Below are 18,121 nucleotides of genomic sequence, written 5' to 3'. Positions count from 1 at the left end.
CAGGGGGCGATGCTCTGCCCCTCTGGGGTGTCGCTCTGCCGCGACCAGAGCCACTCTAGCGCCTGGGGCAGTGGCCAAGGAGCCATCCCCAGCGCCCGGGCCATCTTTGCTCCAATGGAGCCTTGGCTGCGGGAGGGGAAGAGAGAGACAGAGAGGAAGGAGGGGGGAGGTGGAGAAGCAAATGGGCGCTTCTCCTATGTGCCCTGGCCGGGAATCGAACCCGGGTCCCCCGCACGCCAGGCCGACACTCTACCACTGAGCCAACCGGCCAGGGCCTCATGCACAGATTTTTTAGGGCTCCTTAGGTAGCTATCCCGTATAGCCTCTACAGACTCGTCACTGACTGATGGCCTATCAGAACGGGGTTTCTCCACCAAACTGCCGGTTTCCTTCAACTGCTTATCCCACTGAGTAATGTTATTCCTATGTGGTGGCGCTTCGTTATAAATGTGCCGATATTCACGTTGCACTTTGGTCACGGATTCGAATTTAGCGAATCATAGAACACACTGAACTTTCCTCTGTACCGTCCACATCTCGACTGGCATGGCCGTGGGCTGCTCCGCTGTATACATGGTGTTATGTCATCATCTGTGCATGCGCACATGCTGCTACATCATCCTACAGAAACTGGGAGGGTTTTCCTTTTATTTGGTGCAGATTTCACATTTCTTTCGTCTTTTGTTGCTTTCCTGTGACCGGTCAAAAGTGCACCATGACTTGACAGACACACTGTATAGTCTGAATGGTCTTTCCTATGACCTTTTCCTACAGGTCGTCTCTGGATGTTCTTCCTTCTCAAGTCTATTCTCTGGTTGGGAGCAGTCCCCTCCGTACCACATCTTCCTATAATTCCCTGGTCCCTGTCCAAGATCAGCATCAGCCAATCATCATTCCAGATACCCCCAGCCCTCCTGTGAGTGTCATCACTATCCGCAGTGACACTGATGAGGAAGAGGACAACAAGTACAAGCCTAGTAGGTAAGATGGGTGAATGGTCACTGGCTTGGTGGCTGCTCCCTTTGGCCTTAGACTCTTGGCTTCAGGCAAGTGGCCTAGCTTGCGCGTGAGAGGAAGGGTTAAAAAGAAGCATTTCAGAGGCATGACTTTGGGTGAGTGAACCAAAACCCTCAGGTTTCCACCACTGAGCCTTGTCATGTTTTTGTAACATTTTCCAAGTTCATGAGTTAAATCCATCTTTCAGACATACCAGATAGAATGTGTGTATTAAGCTGTCAGGCTGTGCTGGTTTGGAGTGCATGTGGTACTGCAGGCAGTTCTGTGACAGAGGCGTATGAGCAGCAGTTGCATGGAACAAGTCAGTAGATACAAGATTATTTAAAATGTGTGTAATTTTTTACTCTGAAAAGGCCTCTTTGGAAGAGGTAGACATTTTTTTTTTTTTTACAGAGACAGAGAGAGGGATAGACAGGGACAGACAGACAGGAACAGAGAGAGATGAGAAGCATCAATCATTAGTTTTTCGTTGCGCATTGCGACACCTTAGTTGTTCATTGACTGCTCTTTCATATGTGCCTTGACCGCGGGCCCTCAGCAGACCTAGCAACCCCCTGCTCGAGCCAGTGACCCTGGGTCCAAGCTCGTGAGCTTTTGCTCTAACCATATGAGCCCGCACTCAAGCTGGCGACCTCAGGGTCTCGAACCTGGGTCCTCCACATCCCAGTCCGACGCTCCATCCACTGCGCCATGCCTGGTCAGGCGGAAGAGGTAGACATTTAAATAAGGCTACCTTCCTTTTCCTCCTCTGCTGTATGGTCTGAAAGGTCATGAATTTAAGAATTAGATTATTTTCTATTAACCCAGCAGCTTAATCCAAGTCCTTAACCGGGTAGTTAACTAAGAGTGGCTACATTTAAGGACTGTGCTACACACCAGTCTCTCTGTGAACATACTATAGTCGGTTGCCTTTGCTGTCTGGGGTTGTGTCCTTCATTGGGCTTTGGGTGTTAGACATAGAAGAGGGAATAAGCCTACTTTTACCTGAGGATTCACACATGAAAGTCACACACACATATATTAAATGAAATTTAAGGGAACTTGAAATAGTAATTTTAGCATGAACTACTTACTGCAAAAGGGCTATTTACAAAGTGGTATTTGCAATTACAGAGTGGTATTTACAAATGGTAATTAGACTCAAAACCAAGTTTTGAAAGTGGTCCTTGAACTGATTTGGAGAAGAGAAAAAGTAAACTTTCCAGTGAGGAAAAATGTCCTAGTAGAGGCAAGAAGTTATGTAACCAGCAGGATTACTTTGACTGGAGCCAAGTCTGCTAAGAAAGTCAGGAAGACTGAAGTTAGTAAGGTGGGATCAGTTTGTGAAGGGACTTAAAAAAATGTATGGTGAGAAATTGGATTACATATAATAAGGAACCATTTAGTCTATCAGAGTAATGTGGAAAAAAAGTGGTGTTTGAGGACTACTCTTGAAATAACTGGGAATGGGAATGGGAATGGCTAAGAGGCAGCATGGAAGAGTTGTTAGAGGTATGAAGTCATTCTGTCTTGGGTCTGAATTCTGTCCTATCACTGTGTGCCGTTGGTCAAATTTCTTGGTCTTCCTACGCCTCAGTTTTCTCATCTGCAAACTAGGGAGAGTACCTGCTTCCTAGGAGAGTTCTAAGGCTTCAGTGAGATGTATGTAGAGTGTAAGAACAGTACCTGATGCATAATAAGCATGCAGAAGTTTGCTGCTGTAATTGTTATTACTACTGTGATTGTCACTGTCGTTGTCATTATCATCCTTACCATGGGAGGGCCAGAGACTATCAAAGTGACACTGCTAAATGGGGGGTTGAGTTCTCCTATGTTTTATTCTCCTCAGCTCTGGCCTGAAGGCAAGGTCTAACGTCATCAGTTACGTCACCGTCAATGACTCTCCCGACTCAGACTCCTCCTTGAGCAGCCCATACTCCACAGACACCCTGAGTGCTCTCCGGGGCAACAGTGGGCCCCTTGTGGAGGGGCCCGGCAGAGGCGTGGGGGACGGCACTGGCACCCGCACCATCATTGTGCCTCCACTGAAGACTCAGCTTGGTGACTGCACTGTGGCAACCCAGGCCTCGGGTGAGTGTGGGTGCAGCTGGAGGTGGAGTCTCCCTTGATATGTGTATCCTGAAGGCATTGCTATCATTTCCTTAGGCTGATGGTGGAGAACAGTGACATAGATTTTCTTAAAGATTACTTAACTCAGAAATTAGTTCCTTGTGTTGAGAAGTTATCGTTGACCATCCGTTTATCTTCCTATGTTTATTTTGCATGGATTAGTATAAAAATGAAATTTTAATCTCAGAAATAACACTCACTGTTGATGGGAGAAGGTTGTTAAGACATATGTTATATGGCAGGGAGAATTAGCAAGCAATTTTTTTTGCCACAGGTGATTTGATTTTGACAATCCAGAGTGGACAGGAACCAACATTCAAAGTGACTGCAAACATTTTTGGAAACAATACATACTTTAGACCCTTTCTCTGCCACTGTCACAGCAGTGATGCTTCATGGGTTTTATTATCCACCTAATTCCCTCCACCTTTATTGCTCTATTGGGTGCTGGGCTTGGGCTCTTTGGTTCTGTTACTGGGTGATGCTCACTGCAGAACGAAGCCCCAGAGTTCCCTGACTTGAACGACGGAAGTTTACTTCTTACTCACGTGACTTCAGTACAAGAGTTGCTGGTTGGGAGGCCTGCAGTGAGTTAGGGATGGCCTTCTCGGCATCTGGTCAGAAGAAAGAAAGTTTGGAGGAGGCACACACATTTCTTAACCTCTTTAACCCTGGAAATAGTAAAAACTAATCGCGTGGCCCCACCCAGAGGCAAGGGGCCCCAGGAGACTAGTTCTTGCCTAGGCAGCTGCTTTCCAGTGGGAACTTACATGCCAAACAAGGGGAGTAGGAATTTTAATGTCAGTATAGCTGTCTCTGCCATACTTGTATGAAGTAGTGTTTTCCTGTGAATAATGTCACTGCCAGAGACACAAACAGGGTTCTCACCTGAGGGTGTTGTATTAAGTGTAGACAGCTGGCCATTGCAGACAAGGCAGTACTTGGTGATGCCAGGCCGCTGAGCAGGAAGATTAGGAGCTTTGTCCACTGCTGGCTCCACACAATAGGGGCTGTTCCCCAAGTCACGGAGTACATGCTCCAGTTTTCCTAGCGGGAGCACAGAAGGGCACAAAATTTTGATAACTGATCTTGCTCTATAGTGTCTTAGAATTTGAAGACAGTGAATGCCCAGCAAGATATAATTTTGTCTTCCTTTAAGCCCTGTTGATACTTAATGTCCTAGGTATGACCAGTCTCGTACTCAGCTTCAAGTTGTCATCTCTACACTTGTTTAATTCCTTCCTACATAAACTGAGGCTCCTTGGGGGTAGGAACTGTTGCCTTACTTGTGTGTGTATTTCCAGTACCTTGCACATTGTAGAAGATTAGATAACATTTACCGAAGTGAACATGTTGAAGATGCTTTACGGGCTTTGTAGCAAGACAGAAAAGAAATGAGGACTATAGTTCATGTTTTGGTTTAAATGTGATTCAGGAAGTAAGCTACACCTGAAACCTTAACTCCTGCAAACCACATGCAAACGGGGACTGATTATACTGTGTGACGCCATCTAAAGTTTAGCCCAGTGCTTCTGAGCAGATGTCTGCTCACAGCTAACGAAGGCCTGGCCCTTTTAGGTCTCCTGAGCAGTAAGACCAAGCCAGTGGCCTCGGTGAGCGGGCAGTCCTCTGGATGCTGTATCACCCCGACGGGGTATCGAGCGCAGCGCGGGGGGACCAGCGCCGCACAGCCGCTCAACCTCAGCCAGGTAAGCGCCAGGAGCTGCTGGCTTCTGTTCAGGGCTCCGCTACTGCTCCTCTCTGGAGAAGCCTGCTTCTGGCTGGACCGCTCAATAAAGCCACGTGAAGCCCCTGTGTGCCGGACAGTGTGGTGTTCTGTGGCCGACGTCAGGTCCGCATGTGCTGTCTCTTCATCCCTGTGCACGTGTGTTCAGGATGAACACCCAGGTTTTCTATCAGACCTAATCTGTCCTGGAAGATGAGAGGACTGTCTGGAATGCAGAAAGAGCCTAAGATGCTTGAGTCTGCGTCTGCGTCTGCGTCTGCATCTGGGTCTACACCACCACATGCTTTGAGACTAGATTCTCTTCCTTTCCCTCCCAGATCATATCCTGAGCCTCACACTGTTTACAGGAAGCAAGGGACAGGGAAAAACTTTCTGGCCACTTGGTCAACCAGCTCCAGTCCTGTATGTTGTGTGAGTCTGGGATTTAGGGTTTTTCCTTCCGTCTGATTCTGTGATGAGGTGGGGAGGGTCACTATTCTGCGTGTGTTCACCTTTCCCTCAGCTCAAATTCTGGTGTTGTGTGGTGTCTGCCAGTAGTGAGAAAGTGTACCAGGAGGGTGAAAGTGTGCGTGCGTGCATGTGCGAGTCTGAGGAGTGCAAATGTAAGTCAGAGTTAGTGCATGTGTTTTAGGCTCCACAGTCAAGAGGGCTGTGAAGAAATTAGAGGAGAACAAAAGAAAACATTGCCAAGAATGAAAGGTTAGGAAACACTCAGATTCACTGATGCCAGAATAGGGTGAGTTGAGTCGCCAGTTACTAACTTGCGCGAGTGGGTAACCCGCTGAACTCGGCGTTCACCCCTTTCCTCTGTGGGCTGAGAGCCCATTGCTGCTGTCTGGGCTGGGTTAGGATCTGCTCCGCCGAGGGGCAGAGGGCGGGACGGCTGACTTGTGGCCGCATTGCCCGTCTGGGAGACCCTTGCTGCAACAGCCCAGAAGTAGTGTAAGTTAGAACCTCAGCTCTCCGCTTGGCCTTTGGTGCCTAAACCAGAGGGACTGCAAGATTCCTTACTCCCTTCTTCCTCCTTCTAGAACCAGCAGTCATCGTCAGCTCCAACCTCGCAGGAGAGAAGCAGCAACCCTGCCCCCCGCAGGCAGCAGGCATTCGTGGCCCCGCTCTCCCAAGCCCCCTACGCTTTCCAGCATGGCAGCCCGCTCCACTCGACGGGGCACCCACACCTGGCCCCGGCCCCCGCCCACTTGCCAAGCCAGCCTCACCTGTATACGTACGCTGCCCCCACCTCTGCTACTGCACTGGGCTCCACCAGCTCCATCGCCCACCTCTTCTCCCCCCAGGGCTCCTCGAGGCACGCGGCAGCCTACACCACCCACCCGAGCACTCTGGTGCACCAGGTCCCTGTCAGTGTCGGGCCCAGCCTCCTCACCTCTGCCAATGTGGCCCCTGCTCAGTACCAACACCAGTTTGCCACCCAGTCCTACATTGGGTCGTCCCGAGGCTCAGCAATTTACACTGGATACCCACTGAGTCCCACCAAGATCAGCCAGTATTCCTACTTGTAGTTGGTGAGCATGAGAGAGGGTTCGTGGCCGCCCAGCGGCCCTGAGTTCTTCATAATGCGCTGTGATGAGCTCTGCCCTTCTCTCTCTTGCAACTCCTTAGCCAGCAACTTGCTCTGCAGGGGCCGCTGAAGCAGAGGCTCTTCCCTGGGGACCGGTCTGTGTTGACTGCACTGCCGTAGTCTCCCAAAGTGTACCCTATTTTCATTCTTTATTTCTGTGAGCAGTGTTGGTATGTGGAAGAGTTCCGATGCCCATCTTCTGCAGTTACCAAGGAAGAACTATCATTTTGAAGTTACCCTTTGAAATATTTTCTCTCTGACTTTATTTCTATAAATGCTTTTAGAAACAAATGAAACCCCTCTTTATTTAATTTTGTTTTGTTGTAATTGCTGGTCAGAGGAAAAATTCTGATACCAGGACTAGAAATATAGTAGTAAGTGGGAAAAGAAAAATCACTACTTTTTGCTTGTTTAAAAACCAAGATGTAATTGCCTATTTTAAGAGTAGGTCTCACAAGTCCTTTTACTATCAGGCATTTCTCCTTAAAATTTTAGTTTTGTTTGTGAGATATTTAAACTTATGTGTTGTAGTCTTGTTTTCATGTCACATTATACTTAATGGGCAATTTGTATTTTTGCAAACTGATTACGTACTACTCTGTAATACTTTTGGGATGCTCTCAGTTGCTCCTGTGTTTATTACAAAGTAGCGTTAAAAAGGCAGCTCACCATTTGCTAGTAACTTAGAGCAAGAATCCGTATCTGCCGTGGAAATGCAAAACCCCAGGTAGTCTTTTTAAATGAAGCACCATGCATTCTTTTAAAATTATTTTTTAAAAAGTTCTTCTCTGATTCAGCTTAAATTATATTATGGAAAAGCCATTAAGGTGGTTATTATTGTATGGTGGTGGTGGTTTTATTATATGCAAAATCTCTTTGTATTATGTGATACTGGCATTGATGAGCTTTGCCTAAAGATTAGTATGAATTTTCAATAATACACCTCTCTTTCTCCTTGCCTCATCTCTCCCTTCTGTTCTCTGTGATTTATTTGGGGAGAAAGCTAAGGAACCTGAAACCAGATAAGAACATTGTGTATAGCTTTTATACTTTAAAGTAGCTTCCTTTGTATGCCAGCAGCAAACTGAATGCTCTCTTATTAAGACTTATACAATAAGTGCATGTAGGAATTGCAGAAAATATTTTAAAAATTTATTACTGAATTTAAAAATATTTTAGAAGTTTTGTAATGGTGGTGTTTTAATATTTTGCATAATTAAATATGTACATATTGTTTAGAAAAATATAACAAGCAATTTTTCCTGCTAACTCAAGATGTTATTTGTAATCAAATGTGTAGTGATTACACTTGAATTGTGTATTTAGTGCGTATCTGATCCTCCAGTGTTACCCCGGAGATGGAATTGGTGTCTCCATTGTATTTAAACCAAAATGAACTGATACTTGTTGGAATGTATGTGAACTAATTACAATTATATTAGAGCATATTACTGTAGTGCTGAATGAGCAGGGGCATTGCCTGCAAGGAGAGGAGACCCTTGGACTTGTTTTGCACAGGTGTGTCTGGTGAGGAGTTGTTCAGTGTGTCTCTTCCTTCCCTCTCTCCTCCTCCCCTTATTGTAGTGCCTTATATGATAATGTAGTGGTTATAGCGTTTACAGTGAGCTTGCCTTAGGATGGACCAGCAAGCCCCCGTGGACCCTAAGCTGTTCACTGGGATTTATCAGAACAGGATAGTAGCTGTGTTGTGTAAATGCATTGTCCTCAGTTTCCCTGCCAACACTGAAAAATAAAAACAGCAGCTTTTCTCCCTTCCCGCCATCTCTGCCCCTTTCTTTCCCTTCGGGCATCTCGGCCGCGTTCCCACAGAGCGTTCCCCACGTGGCTCTCTCACTGTGCATTGCTGCCCTGCTTCCGAGAGTGTCCGGGAAGCGGGAGAGAGGAGTCAAGCCAGTATTTAATATGCATTGTTTTCTTTTTTTAAAAAAGTATGTGCAATCACTTTGAGAATGAGATTTTCCCCCCGTTTTCCCATGTGGCAGTCCTTCCAGCAAATAGTTGACATTCCTAGTAAAATATTTGCTTGTTGAAAATAACATAACAGATGTGTTTATACCAAAGAGCCTGTTGTATTGCTTCCCATGTCCCCATACTACAAGCTTTGGTGATGCCGCTGGTGGCAGGGAACTCACAGGAAGGTTTCTTAGCTGGTGAAGAATATTAAGAAGGAGCCAAAGCCTGTTAAGTCATTGGGCTTTGAGGTTTCTTTTTAATAACTTGTGTATTTTGGGAGCCCTTCAAACTGTGAATTGTCCTTGTACTCTCAGCTCAGACATGGATCTGGGTCAGATAGAGGGTACTGGGGGTGGGGATGTTCTGCCCATAACAGATTCTGGGGAAGAAGGTCACTCTGTGTACAGAAGTGTGCCATCTGAATCGAAAAGGACATATCTGAGCGATAAGTCTAGGACTGGTGCTTTGTAGAGATGGTGTCAGGGAGGTGCAGGGTGGAGATGGGAGATTTCATGGAGCCTGGTCTGCAGGCTCTGCATGGGGCCCAACGCCGAAGCCATCAGCGAGTTCAGAGTCTCTTCATTGTAAGGAGGAAGGGCTTCCAGGATGGGGCAGATAGTCAGGACAGCCTGCCCGAACGTGTTGGCATTTTCTTTGTACTTTTAAATTAAATTGAGTTGTGTTGTCAGCGCTCTATTGGTCAGGACACCCTAGCAGTTAGTATAGTTTCTGTCACTAGTGTGGTGCAGTGTTCTGGTCAGCGTGTGTGGTCTTTGTGCCTCCTTTTTGCCAAGCACATTCTGATTTTCTTGCTCAGAGGCAGATCTGCAGATCTAGTTTCTAACGGAAACACTTTTTTGTTCCTCAGCTTTCCTTCCTCTCAAAGGAATAGGAATTGTTTTTGTACAAAACAAGATGAAGGAAAAAACAAAACAAAATACTTCACTCCTGCCCCCAGTCCAGTAGGTAAATACCATTTAGATGCCAAGATCTTATATTATCACCTAAATCACCTTACTAGCATTTTGTGGCTTTAAGGATTTTTAGCGATTTTCAGTCTTAATCTATATGATTTACTGAGATAAAAACCCACCTGCGTCTGCTGAATGTGTATGTGCTCAGTGTGGCTTTAGATATTCTGTCCCTGGGGCTTGCCTTCTCTGGCCCTGACAGGATGGGAGGAAGCCCTGGATCTTAGCAGCGGGCCGGCCGGGTCATAGTGACCTGGCCTCAGACCAGGCTAAGGCGTTAAGTCCCCTCGGGAGTTGCATTTCTAGCGTCTCCCCTTGAGGGCGAGAGAGAAAGTGGGTAAGGGTTAAGTACAGTGGCTCTAGGCTCCCCAGGACACTTGATCACCCCAGAGTTTTTAAGAGCTTCCAAGAGGTGATCCCATGTCAGTGTTCAGCTACAATACCAGCCCCAAGAACAGAAACTCCCATTTCCTGCAGAGCTAGCCACCATCATCTCCCACGAGAGGGGCTAAGCTTGACTGCCCTGAGCCAGGCAAGCACCAGTGTGTTTTACTCAGCGTTGTTTATGCAAAACCCTACTGGTTAGGATGGTTTTAAGTTAGGAAATGAAATTGCCTCTCAGTGACAGGACTGGCCCGAGCCTACTTCCTGTTTTGATTTTGTTTTAACTGATGGATGGTGCAGCATGTCTACATGGTTGTTTGTTGCTAAACTTTATATAACGTGTAGTTTTGATTCAGCTTGAAAAATAATCTCACTACATGTAGCAGTACATTGTATGTACATTATATGTAATGTTAGTATTTCTGCTTTGAATCCTTGATATTGCGATGGAATTCCAACTTTATTAAATGTATTTGATATGCTAGTTATTGTGTGCGATTTAAACTTTTTTTGCTTTCTCCTTTTTCTGGTTGTGTGCTTCCTTTTACAACAAGCTTCTAGAAACAGTTTCCGAGAATTACTGAGCTATGTTTGTAATGCAGATGTACTTAGGGAGTATGTAAAATAATCATTTTAACAAAATAAATAGATATTTAAAATTTAATACTAACTACGGGAAAAGGGTCCATTGTGTAAAACATAGTTTATCTTTGGATTCAATGTTTGTCTTTGGTTTTACAAAGTAGCTTGTATTTTCAGTATTTTCTACATAATATGGTAAAATGTAGAGCAACTGCGATGCGTCAATAAAATGGGTAAATTTTCTGATTCATGTGGCTGTTCTTGACTTTTGTTAAAGGGGTACAAAGGGGATCACCAGACGGCATCTTTGGAGTACCTAAATACATTTGAAAATCAGTAGACAAATTACATATTAAAGACAAACTCATCTTTCATACAAACCCCCACAACAGGAATGAACAGGCATTGGTTGGGAATAGTTCTCAAGAATGGAGTCCAGGGCCTTAAGGTCATCTGGATCTGGCCCTTCCCAAGAGGCAGAAGCTTCTGACACAACCTAATTAAACTGTTTCCTAGAATGTTCCACCTACCATCTAAAGTAGCAATAAAATTAAGAACCCCACAAGAAGATGCTATTTTTCCCTCTGTTCAAGCAGCACTGTTAGAAGCAAAGTCCTTTTTAGAGAAGGAGCACTTCTGATCAGCTTTCTCCTGATTCTAAAGTGAGTAAAATTCCTCTGGATAAAGAAGAGACCCGTGTAGAGTAATCACAACAGGTCTCCGAAGAAGCACTACCATTATTTACATTTATTCAACTGCCTTTGACACATGCTGTTCAGGCCAAGTTAACCCTATAGTGGCCATTAATTCACTTGGGGCTCCTGCAGTCATAGCTGGGATATAGAAATGGGAAATATTTAGAAAACACCCTCCTGGACCATAACCAAAAGAAATGATCAATAGTCCTTTCCCATTAGTAGGGAAGTCAGAATACGTGTGTGTTGATTTAGACTGCACGTACATATTTTTCAGATGTTTCTCCTGAATAAATAAATGTAAAAATAGTATGAACTTGCTGAATAATCCTCAGCTAAGAGAATATACCCAGAAGCTTTCAAGCAAAGGAAAGCCACATAGAAAGGCTCTGCTGTGCCTGACCTGTGGTGACGCAGGGAGTGAAACACTGACCTGGAACGCGGGGGTTACTGGTTCAAAACCATGGCCTTGCCCAGTCAGGGCTCATATGACAAGCAACCGTTGAACAAAAGTGAAGCAATTGTGAGTTGAATCCTTGCCATCTCTCCTTTCTGTAAAATCAATAAATAAAATCTTAAAAAAAAAAAAGGAAAAAAGAAAGGCTCTGCTGTCAATCATGCTTCCAGTTAAATTAATGACTTCTCAATGACTTGTTTTTGTTTTGTTTTGCAAATAGCTTTCATCTCAATTATATTCTCTTCTTCAGGCTAAATTAGAGACAGATTAGGATAACGCCGTAAAGTGGTTGGGTGGCCTGTGGAAAAATCTGCATTTTAATGATGAAACCCCTATAAATTCAGCCTGCTTCGCTTGCTTTGTGGAAAATTCCACATGAAGTTCAAATCTAAACCTTGGTTTCCCTATTAATCCCGAGGTGATACCTGCTGTGTAGCACTAGGTGGCGCCAGTGAGCTGTAGTAGAAGGATTACCGGTGACCTCTGTGGCCATTCCCCCCCCCCTCTTCCCCTCCAACCTCCTCTCCCCTGTTTCCAGCTTCCACTGAACAAGGCAGAGAACAACCCGTGCTGTTATTGCTGGGAAAGGGAAGGATTGATGAACGTTGTTTCATAAATCAGCGCTGGAAGCCTTCTATATAATATGGGAATAGAGTTTACTGAATGCTCTCTGAAGCCTCCCCCAGCTAGCTCCTTCTGGGTGACTGCCCAGAAAGAAGGCTCTGCCCAAGGGTTTCCATCTCCTGCCCCGCGCCTGGGGAGCCTGCAGCCTGGGCGGGAGGTGGTTAAGGCTTCTGGCTGCTCTGCAGTGGGGCCATCTGTGTTTGATCAGTCCTGGCAGAAAGGGGGGTGGGGGTTGTGGAGGGCCTGAAAGCATTCCAGAGTAGTGAGAGAGACCCAGGGATCCCGAAAGAAGAGGCCCCGCCCCCATCCCGCCTCTCAAGCTAACTCGCGGCTCCCGGGGAAGAGGCCGCTGCACCCGGCTGCACGCCCCTGCTCCGGCCCGCTCTCCCGCTGCCATGGGACCCCGGACTCCTTTCCTCATCTTGCTCCTGTGGTCGTGGTCGGGACCCCTTCAAGGACAGCAGCAGCACCTTGTGGAGTACATGGAGCGCCGGCTGGTTGCCTTAGAGGTGAGCGACTCCTTTTCCTTCCAGCCCCACCTGGCAGGGCCCCCGCACTCACCTTTTGTCAGGCATCAGGTGAGGACAAGACGGGGCTCTGTAAGAACCTATAGAAAGCCCCAGCATTTAATGAGAAGACTCTCAAAGTTCTAAGGCTTCCTCTTCCCCCACATACACAGAGCAGCTGAGACCTCCGAGTTTTACCCCTGGGATGAGACAGAACAGACGGACCGTGGCAAGGAGCTAGGATTGTGGGGATACGTCTCAGGACGGGCCAGTGGTTCTGCTCAAGTTAGAAGTTCCCAGAGAACTCTCTGCCTTTCTAACACTTTGGAGACTGTAGCATCTTAATCCAGGAGAACTGTGTAATGGAGCAGAGACCCCTCCCCACCCCACACACTTAGACCCCCTGGGGGTTCAATGACTCAGTGGCCCTGCCACAGAGAAGAAGGCTGGAGGCCAGGCAGAGCGGCCAGGGGCCTGGGGGGATCTGAGCCAGGCCCTCTGCACATTTAGTGTCTCTGAACATCTGGTTTCCTTTCTATGGGGTTGAAGGGGAGTCTGCTGCCTGGCCGAGTGTGTTTTCCCCATTCCTGACTCCCTGGTTGGGCCTCTCTCTAGCCTGGGAATTATAACCTTACAGCCCTGCCCCCACCCCGTCCCTTCAGGAACGGCTGGCCCAGTGTCAGGACCAGAGCAGTCGGCATGCTGTCGAGCTACGGGACTTCAAGAACAAGATGCTGCCACTGCTGGAGGTGGCCGAGAAGGAGCGGGAAGCCCTCAGGACCGAGGCTGACACCATCGCGGGGAGAGTGGACCGTCTGGAGCGGGAGGTTGACTACCTGGAGACCCAGAACCCAGCTCCAGCCTGTGAGGAAGTTGATGACAAGGTGACCGGAGGCTCTGGGACCAAAGGCAAGGGCAGAAGAAACGAGAAGTACGATATGGTAACAGGTAAGCGGTCTGAGAGCGGGCCCCTAACTCTGAGAACCTGGGTTCTTCCTCGTCGGCCAGCCGCGTGGAGGAACCAGAGCCTTGCTGGGAACACGGAACTGTCCCCACTGTTCCCTTTCTTCTCCTTGTCCCAGTCCTCTTTGACACTGTCTTCTGGAATCTTTTTTAGGGCAACTCTGTAATGATAGCTCCATTAAGGAGAGTTTCTGGAGGGCCCTTTTTTCTAGTCCTCCATATGAGTGGAGGCAAATGCCTACTGTCCTCCAAATGGCCCACCTGGGAGTCGGGGTGCCTGCACTGGGCGTCTAACTCTTGCCTGTACTCCCTTGGCCTCTGCTTTTCTCCTTCCCCACCAGACTGCGGCTACACGATCTCACAGGTGAGATCCATGAAGATCCTGAAGCGGTTCGGGGGCCCAGCTGGGCTGTGGACCAAGGATCCACTGGGACCAACAGAGAAGATCTACGTGTTAGACGGGACACAGAATGACACAGCCTTTGTCTTCCCAAGGCTGCGCGACTTCACCCTTGCCATGGCTGCCCGGAAAGCTTCCCGAATACGGGTCCCCTTCCCCTGGGTAGGCACAGGGCAGCTGGTATATGGTGGCTTTCTTTATTATGCCCGGAGGCCTCCTGGGGGACCTGGAGGGGGTGGTGAGTTGGAGAACACTTTGCAGCTCATCAAATTCCACCTGGCGAACCGAACAGTGGTGGACAGCTCAGTATTCCCTGCAGAGGGTCTGATCCCCCCATATGGGCTGACGTCAGACACATACATTGACCTGGCAGCTGATGAGGAGGGTCTTTGGGCCGTCTATGCCACCCGGGAAGATGACAGGCACTTGTGTTTAGCCAAGTTAGACCCACAGACACTGGACACAGAGCAGCAGTGGGACACGCCATGTCCCAGAGAGAATGCCGAGGCTGCCTTTGTCATCTGTGGGACCCTATACGTCGTCTATAACACTCGCCCTGCCAGTCGGGCCCGTATCCAGTGCTCCTTTGATGCCAGTGGCACGCTGACCCCCGAAAGGGCTGCCCTCCCTTACTTCCCTCGCCGATATGGTGCCCACGCCAGCCTCCGCTATAATCCCCGAGAGCGCCAGCTTTATGCCTGGGATGATGGCTACCAGGTTGTCTATAAGCTGGAGATGAGGAACAAAGAGGAAGAAGTTTGAGGAGCTCGCTTGTGTTACGACTCTCTCATCTCCATACACTTATATCCCCACTAAATTTCCCGTTCCTCATTCTCCAAATGTGGGCAAGCTGTAGTTCAAATCTCATATTTTTGGCCAATGGAAGCCAAGTTCTCATGGCCTGTTCATTTCGTATGGGACTGGATCTTGAGGGATCCTCAGGGCTAAAAGAACGAAAACCCTAAGGGTCCACTCTGCTCTCCTGCCCCACATCAACAAATTTCAGGCCAAACACCACCCAGACTCCGAGCTCTGACTCTCGTAGGGGGCAACCCCACTGAGAGGCAACAGAGTATTTCTTGCCTCACTGTGAGTTGGAGGAGAGAGGACTAGGAGGAGACTGTCAAGTGCCCCAAAGAATGGGACTTTCTCCACCTCATTTTGTACTGAAACATTTTGCATTAAAAGGAAAAGCACTGGTCCTCCTCGCCTGTGTTTGTTCGCGGCAGCCCTCAGATCATATTTCACCCCATGACCCTCTCTGTTCCTCCTCCACCCCATCTCCACTCCTTCAGCTACATTAAGGACTTGGCTGGGTTCCCTGGCTGAGGAGAAGGAACTTCTCCAGTTGCGGATTTGACTGAGGGGAGGTAGCAGAATCCTCTACTTTCGGAGGTTGGGCAAAGACCTCCATACCCACCTCACCCTCAGCAGCCCTCCCAGAACCACCGGTGGCACCATGCCTCTGGCCACGACACTGCCAAAGCAGAGCTTCCAATTCCAATTCTTAGAGGTTTTGAACCAGAAAATGGATTTTCATTGCACTGAAGTCTGGTGCGGGAGCCAGAGCCCTGAACGCATGTGTTTTCAGTAAGAACTTGAAGTCTTACCTCTTGAGTGGACTCTGCCCCCGACCCCCGGCCCCACTGCCTCGCCAGCATTGAGCTGGTCTCCAGGGTTGCACAATTTTGACTTGGTCTGAACCTCTGATTTTCCTGCTGCCACAGCGTCTGCGGTTTGGGTGGAGGGGCAGTGACCATGTCTCGGATGTTAGTCCTACCAGTTTCTCAACACATTCCCTGTCTCCACCCTCATCACCCCCACCTCCCCACCCTGGGTCTGGAACCTGGCAGAAGTCTGTCCAGGAATCCTGGAAACTTAACCCTTTCTTCCTGGTACCCTGGCCTCTGGTCTGCAATGGCCAGAGACCATCTGGGGCAGGGTGGGAACAGGATGGGGAAACCCTAGGTTTTAGACTCCAGTCTCTAGGAACCTGCTAAGCTCTGGACAAGGCCCAGCTCAGCTATATCCCCGTCACGTGTCTAGCACTGGGGAGCCAGACTGACTGATGGACCAGACCCCCTGGTTTTATGGGGAAGTTGACTTCAGGCTGCCCTGGGAGTGATTTATCCCAAGGGGGCAGGGAAAAGGATCATGGTCTTCTCCCTACAGTGTACCTGTCCTCCCCCCAGGATGGGGTGGATCAGCCAGGGCCCCCGTGAGCCCCCTTTGTCTTCCTTCTCTCCTGTCCTCAGACAGAGCTGCTCCCCACGTAGAATGGTGAGGAGGGGGGACAAAAAGGCCGCAGGAACCTCAGGGGGTGGGGGCTCTCTCTCATTTAGTTCTCTCCTAATGTGGGGCTGGCACCAGTAACCATCACCCGTCAGCCCAGAGGGGGTCTGCCTATAGAACATATGGCTCCAGTGTGGAGGCCGGGAGGGGTGTGAGGAGGGGAGGGTGTTCTCCATGGAGCCTGGAGAGAGGGATCCAGGCTGTGAGCAGGGCGGCCACGCAGCACTGACTGTGCGTGCGCGTGCGTGTGCGCATGCGTGCGCGCACCTGGCGGGAGTCCCTCCCTCCTGGTGTGACTCCACCCGTCAGTCTCCGGTCGGAAGCCGCCAGAGGGTAGAGTTATCTTGACACAGCACCAAGCATCAGGAGTGGCTTTTTGACGACCCTGAGGAGAGAAGAGCTCCAGGACTCTGTCACTGTCATCAGTGTGAGTATAAAAACCGGCCCCTCTGCCGCGCACCTGGCTTGTGGCATGGCTCATGGCTCTTTCCTGATTCCTCAGTGAGAAGGGCTGATTCCCCCCCACCTTGGGATTAAAATTTCTTTGGAAAAGTTCACTCAGACTTTTCTGAAAGGGCAGAGATCTCTGGGGCCTTGTCATTTATTTCTTTTGCTTTTTTTTGTTTTTGTTTCCCCTTCTTTTCTTTTTTGGCTCCCGTACAAAAGCCGGTGCTATTTTGGAAGCATTTTGGAAGGTGAGTGGAACTGTGTGGGCAGATCCAGTGAACTGTCCAAATTCATTAAATTAAATTATCTGCTGCTTGAGAAGAGAGCCTCGGTAGCTGAACCCAGTCACCCTAAACTGGCCACCGCCTCTCCTCAGACGCTCCCTCCCCCGTCACTGGACAGAAACAGGCAATGGCCCCTGGTCTGGGTTGAACAAAAGGCAATGGAAAGCAGAGGCCCAAAGAGAAGTCCCACATGTGCCTCCAGCACCTGGCCCCAAGGTGGTCACAGCCAGGGATGGGGACGCAGGGACAGCAGCAGGAGGCCCGAGGGGCCGCTGCTGTGGGGACCGCCTTCCTCCAGATCTCCGGTCCAGATGTAGCCTCCTCACCACAAGGCAGGCAGGGTTCAGAGGGCTCCCTGACCCCTGCTCTGGCCCCAGAGTTTCCTGTCCCAACTTCTAAGCTCTCCTCTTCATTCTCAAGATGCTCTGATCCCTGGTGCTGGTCTCAGTGTCTCCTGCCAGAGACATCAAAGTGTCTGTCTTGTCACTTTCAATGCGGAACCGGAGCCAGTGCCGTCTGAGCCGCAGATGGCTAGGGGGAAGTGGGCAGAGATGTAAGGAATGAAGTTGTTGATTCAGCTCTCAGTGCTTCCCCTGGGATCGGGTTCTGAGCCCTCTCCCTCTTCCTCCCTCAGCCTCTGGTATTTCAGTCCCTTCGTAATCCCTTTCCTTAAGTAGGCGAACCTTCCCCGAGGCTCCTGGGAGCCCCCCTTGCTCTGTTCCTCATTTCTCTACCCGGTTTAAGTCGGGACGTGCTCAGTTTAAGAACTGTTGAGACTCCCCTGGTATGCTGTCTCCCAGCCTGCAGGACAGTTCTCCTTAGGACCCGCTGTCCAGGCTGCCTGTGGCTGTCCCGGCAGTGTGGCCTCTGGCCCAGGAGGGGTTTTCTGGTTCCTCAGCCAGAGGGCAGGGGCTGGCCCTCTGCCCAGAGCCCCTAACAGCAGCAGCAGCCTCTGCCGGCCGCTCCGCCCCAGCACCTGGAAGCTTCCTCCTCTGTGACCCCAGCCACCAGGGCTGGTAAGCACCCCTCTGCCTGCTCTTTTAACTTCTGCTTTCACAGTGCAGAGCTTAAAAGATTAAATCTTTATTTA

General features: G+C 49.0%; 2 protein-coding genes across 3 annotated transcripts in view; both read left to right on the top strand.

The window, feature by feature from the left end:
* Nucleotides 1-10,609, top strand: part of HIPK1 (homeodomain interacting protein kinase 1) — a 55,943-nt gene extending 45,334 nt beyond the window's left edge. For both annotated transcript variants that reach the window (XM_066247362.1, XM_066247361.1), the window contains exons 13-16: nucleotides 775-981; nucleotides 2,846-3,087; nucleotides 4,705-4,835; nucleotides 5,905-10,609. In XM_066247362.1, the coding sequence (XP_066103459.1) occupies nucleotides 775-981; nucleotides 2,846-3,087; nucleotides 4,705-4,835; nucleotides 5,905-6,393 (1,069 nt within the window). In that variant the 3' untranslated portion in view covers nucleotides 6,394-10,609. The remainder of the gene's footprint in view (nucleotides 1-774; nucleotides 982-2,845; nucleotides 3,088-4,704; nucleotides 4,836-5,904) is intronic.
* A 1,475-nt stretch (nucleotides 10,610-12,084) lies between these two features.
* OLFML3 (olfactomedin like 3) lies at nucleotides 12,085-15,209 on the top strand. The gene is made up of 3 exons (XM_066247242.1): nucleotides 12,085-12,648; nucleotides 13,308-13,593; nucleotides 13,950-15,209. The coding sequence occupies exons 1-3, from the start codon at nucleotides 12,535-12,537 to the stop codon at nucleotides 14,768-14,770; spliced, it is 1,221 nt and encodes a 406-aa protein (XP_066103339.1). The 5' UTR covers nucleotides 12,085-12,534; the 3' UTR covers nucleotides 14,771-15,209.
* Nucleotides 15,210-18,121: the final 2,912 nt, after the last annotated feature.

The sequence above is a fragment of the Saccopteryx bilineata genome, chromosome 11 (assembly GCF_036850765.1).
Source record: "Saccopteryx bilineata isolate mSacBil1 chromosome 11, mSacBil1_pri_phased_curated, whole genome shotgun sequence".
In the NCBI taxonomy this organism is placed as follows: domain Eukaryota; kingdom Metazoa; phylum Chordata; class Mammalia; order Chiroptera; family Emballonuridae; genus Saccopteryx; species Saccopteryx bilineata.
Note: the sequence above shows the minus strand (reverse complement) of the source record. Positions and strands in the feature narration are given on the sequence as shown.